The 4,656-nt window shown below is 33.5% G+C and overlaps 1 protein-coding gene across 1 annotated transcript; it reads right to left on the bottom strand.

The window, feature by feature from the left end:
- Positions 1-3,124: 3,124 nt before the first annotated feature.
- Positions 3,125-4,656, bottom strand: LOC133037255 (uncharacterized). Its single transcript, XM_061114176.1, has 3 exons — positions 4,040-4,656; positions 3,741-3,951; positions 3,125-3,495 (listed from the first exon to the last, which is right to left on the bottom strand). Exons 1-3 carry the CDS (start codon positions 4,130-4,132, stop codon positions 3,338-3,340), a joined length of 462 nt encoding a protein of 153 aa, XP_060970159.1. The 5' UTR covers positions 4,133-4,656; the 3' UTR covers positions 3,125-3,337.

Genomic DNA, 4,656 nt, shown 5'->3' with positions numbered 1-4,656 from the left:
AATATTTTTGGATCGTGCAATTGCTTGTCATCATCCTCGCATCATCATCATCATCATCATCATCATCGGGATCATCATCGAATCTTGAGTTACTAATTCATCCGATGACTTTCCCCGTATCGCCCAACATAAATGAAACTTAAATAAAACAAGTAAAGAAACTATACAAAAAAAAAATAAAAAAACCTAAACAATAAAATAAGAATAAATACCTCGTCGGAAAAGGACGACGATGAATGGCATTAACCTTCTCTTGGATATCCTTAATTACAAGCCATTACGGATTTGAAATTAAAATCAACAAAACACCTCAACAAAATGAAGTCCTCGGCCAATGATGATTGATTCGGGCGAGCATCTCCGGCTTAGATTTCATCCAATCAATATCCGCCGAATCGAGACTTCTTTGAAGATGAGCCACCCTCGAAGGATTGCTTCGCTACACCACGTTCATCAATAGATTCATCGAGAAATAGGACCGTCAAGTTGAAGCTGGCCTCTCTTCATCGGTAGGACGCATGTTTTTTATCTTCAATCGAACAAGATAATTAAACATAATATGAAAAAAAATTAAAACAATTGGAAAAACCAAAAAACAACAACATATATTAAATCGAAAAGAAACGGGAAAAAAACGGTAAAGAAACCTTAAAGTACCTTCTCCAAAGGTAAATCAAAAATCTTGCCCTTCAAGTCTCGAAGGGTTGGATTTTTGGTGACGATGGTGTTGCTCCGGTTCGAATCCCGGGAATAGAAGATGAAACTCTCTTACGAGAAAGAGTTCACCATTGCAGTGACATTCATAAAACCAAACGGTAAAAACCCAAGGACATCCCGTGCCCTATACCGGCCATCATATTGGCCTCCCTTCTCTCGCCTTTCTATTTTTCATAATGATCCCATGCTCAATCCTACCTTTGAATGAGTCAATTGTCAATTCAAATGATTCCATACCCCAACAATACTCATCCCACCGACCGCTATCAACTACATCTAGAACAAACCTAGACACTTCTTTGTCAGGAGTATTGCTAAGAAGAAAACACTGAATGAAATACAAAATGTACCATTTTCAAACCAATAGACTCATCCAAACCCCACCGACTACCCAAAAAAGCATCATCGATGGCTTTGTTGTCAATAGTTTTTACACCACGGAAACATGTTTCTACCAATTGATTTGTTTCTGTGAAAACAACAACTTGTTGCAATCACCGAAACAATCTAAACCGAAATAAGGTAAAATTCTTCGGCACTAAACCGTATGCAACGGCCAGCAACCTTAGCCCAAAACTCCTTAGGATTAGGCTGTAAAACTTCCCTTAGTAGTAAACTATGAACGACTTGTGGGTGAAAAACAAACTCGAGCATATCCGAGAAAATGCCCAAACCTGAGTTTGACGAAACAAAGAAAGCAAATTAACGGATAAAGTGTTTTTAATATTATTTATCACGTATCACACATCGGTGCACACACACTTAGATCTCAGTAAAAATCGAAGGACTAAATTTACGATCCCAAACCCGCAACATAACAAAAAAGGGCCAATATAAATTATAAATCCCGAGTTAAACAAGATGAAAACCGTAATACAACTACAAACAAACTAAAAACAAACTATCAATGGCAAACAACTACACGTAAAATAACAAAGAAAGACCTTAAATCGTTTGGAAACATAAAAAAAACGAGTAAACAACTAACCACTAAAAGAAATCGAAAAATGCGATTATAAAAAGAACAACAAAACTATATTAAAACAACAAACAAACTAAAAAACATATACAACTATAGGAAAATATAGAGCAAAGATTTGAAAATCGTTTTGAAATCTAAAATATAACAGCAAACAACAAAAACTTATGAAAATCGAAAACACATCAAAACATACCAGTAACAAACTATTTAAAAACTGAAAAGAAACTAACGAAGAATGATTGAAAACACCAAAAACGAAAACAAAACACATAACCTGTAAGCACAAAAAAACACTAAAAATAAAGAAAACAAAACAAAATTAAATAACAACACCCAGACCAGAATCAAATGGAAAGATCAAAAGCAACAATAAATAACTAAAAAATTTAAAAACATGAAACAAAATGCGCAAATGAAACCCTAAAATCACACAAAGCAAAATGAACATGAAAACGCCAAAAATCTGGGTAAAGCAGAAATGGAAGAAAAGGGGGAAACGAAAATAAAACTAAAAACCAACCTCGATCCGTCTGCCAGAATGTGTAATGTGTTTTTGAAATTTTTTCCCGAAATTTACGGAAGCGAGGACTCCTCCAAGTTCAGCTTCGATTTCTTCGAAGAAGTGGGTTTCACACGCTTCGGCATGGGAGCTTCAAAATCAGAATCAAAATCATCAATGATTGGGCGTTTACCCTTGGATTTGTTGGCCAAAGATTTCTTGCCCATTTTTGATTTCTTTTTGAGAACTGGAGAAGGGGATGAAGATGACCGAGTGATTGCCATGGTATAAATAAGATTGAAAAAAAATGAAACAGAGAGGGAAAAACAGTTGCTAAATCGTGGCCTAAGAGGAAGTTGAAAATTCGTGGATGAACCAAAAATAAGAGGGAAAAACGTGATAAATTGTGAGTGGTTAATGGAGGTTACTTGAATTCAAAATGAACTTAGAGAACAGAAATGAAGAATAGAAAATGAAATCAAAACAAAATGAAAAAAGAGAGGGAAGAGAGTATGATTTGATTGATGATGCATGGGGATAGAACACGTGTATGCATGGTATGATGAGTAAGTGGTAAATGTGTAATAAAAATAAGTTTGTAAGTATAAATGTAGTAATAGGCGTGTGAGGGTAATTATGTAATAAAGTGAGTAAAAAGGATTTTTCATGTAAAAATTTCAAAAATTTATTATATTTATTTATTTTTTTATATTAAACAATAAAAATAATTTTTAAAATTGAACACATATTAAAATTAAAATTAAACACACTAAAACATCATATTCTTATTAATCAATAGTACACATATTTTATATTACACAACAAAACATTATAAAATTAAAGCACACTCAATAATACATAATAAAAACATTACAAACTTAAACATACATTTAAAAATTAAAATACAACTCACCAAACATTAAACAGAAAAGTAATAACACAGATACGAACCTTCAAAGACAAAATGAGATACAACAATTTAATAATGTGGAAGATTATTTCTTGATCCGCCAAGATAGTCATAATACGGACTATAAACTTGTGAGTCATTTTCAGCTCTTTCACCTTGATCTTGAGATCGTTGATCTTCATCCTCAACGCCATGTCCCGAATCTTGAGATGCTCGATATTGTGACCCCTCATATTGTGATCCCTGATATTGAGATCCCTGATTTGGATATCCCCTGATATTGAGATCCCTCATATTGAGATCCTTCTCCTTGTTCTCCAACTTCGGATGTTTGTGCCCTTTCTTTGTAAATTCGTCTTTTTTCACTTTGAATGTACTTATGAAACTCTGGATCGGATATAGAATTCAAATCCGTGAATAAAATTTTTTCGTCAGCCTTTCTTCTGTGACGTTCATTTTTATCCTTGTTACTCTTTTCAATAACTTTAATGAGTTCTTTATTTTGTTCCATTAGTTTGTCGAATTGATCATTACCTAATTGTTTTTCCTTTGCTTTTTTACACCACATGGTCTTTCTGTTGGATAAGTATTCATTTCCTCATTATTCATGTTTAGATCAAATGAACTCATACCAGTGGATGCCGATGTTGGAGACTCAAAATTGTGAGATGATGATTTCGATGAAGTGAAACTAGGACCTTCGTGTTGGAATCTACGTGGTGCATTGATGTTTTCATCATTTGAAAACTTTTGAATACCTTTGAGGATGTGCCACACATGATCAAATTTAAAGCCTTTATCGTACTTTTTATCTTGGGCTAATAACATCTTCGCTTGAATTAACTTTTGCAATATAAATTAAGTAATAACGTTAATGAAAATTGAAAAATAAGATAGTAATAATAAATAAATTATAATAACAAACACTTACAATGTCTTCTGCTGAAGCACCACTTGGATTTTTATTTTCAATTTGGTTGATACATCCCCTTAATTTTGCAACTGCACTATTAATAGTAGACATTCGAGTTTGCAAAGATCTTACTGGGCAAGGTTTATTACTAAATTTTCCATCTTTGTGGTATTGCTCCACCCGCTAATTATGTTATTAAAGGAAAAGAATACAATATGGGTTATTATTTAGCCGATGGTATATATCCAAAATGGTCCACTCTTGTTCAAACTATCCATGATCCACGTGGTCCAAAAAAAAAAACTATTTGCAATGAAACAAGAAGCATGTAGAAAAGATGTTGAACGTACATTTGGAGTATTGCAATCTAGATTTGCAATTATTGCTGGACCGGCACGTCTTTGGAATAAAACGGTTTTACATGATATAATGACTTCATGTATTATTATGCATAATATGATAATAGAAAATGAACGTGATCTAAATGCACCAATTGAAGAGCGTGTCGAAGTGCCAAGTCCAGAAGTTGAGATGGTAGAAGATGATAATGCTCGGTTTCAAGAATTTCTTGCCAGACATAGAAAAATTAAAGATAAAGATGCTCACATTGAGCTTCGAAATGCATTAATCGAACA

This window comes from Cannabis sativa, chromosome 4 (genome assembly GCF_029168945.1).
Source record: "Cannabis sativa cultivar Pink pepper isolate KNU-18-1 chromosome 4, ASM2916894v1, whole genome shotgun sequence".
In the NCBI taxonomy this organism is placed as follows: domain Eukaryota; kingdom Viridiplantae; phylum Streptophyta; class Magnoliopsida; order Rosales; family Cannabaceae; genus Cannabis; species Cannabis sativa.
Note: the sequence above shows the minus strand (reverse complement) of the source record. Positions and strands in the feature narration are given on the sequence as shown.

Bases quoted from the DNA above. Each gene is read 5' to 3' on its own strand.
- LOC133037255 (XM_061114176.1), bottom strand. From the start codon at position 4,132: ATGTCTACTATTAATAGTGCAGTTGCAAAATTAAGGGGATGTATCAAC. The intron at 3,952-4,039 runs GTAAGTGTTTGT...ATATTGCAAAAG, and splicing joins GTGCTTCAGCAGAAGACATT to TTAATTCAAGCGAAGATGTT. The intron at 3,496-3,740 runs GTATGAGTTCAT...TATCCGATCCAG, and splicing joins TCCAACATCGGCATCCACTG to AGTTTCATAAGTACATTCAA.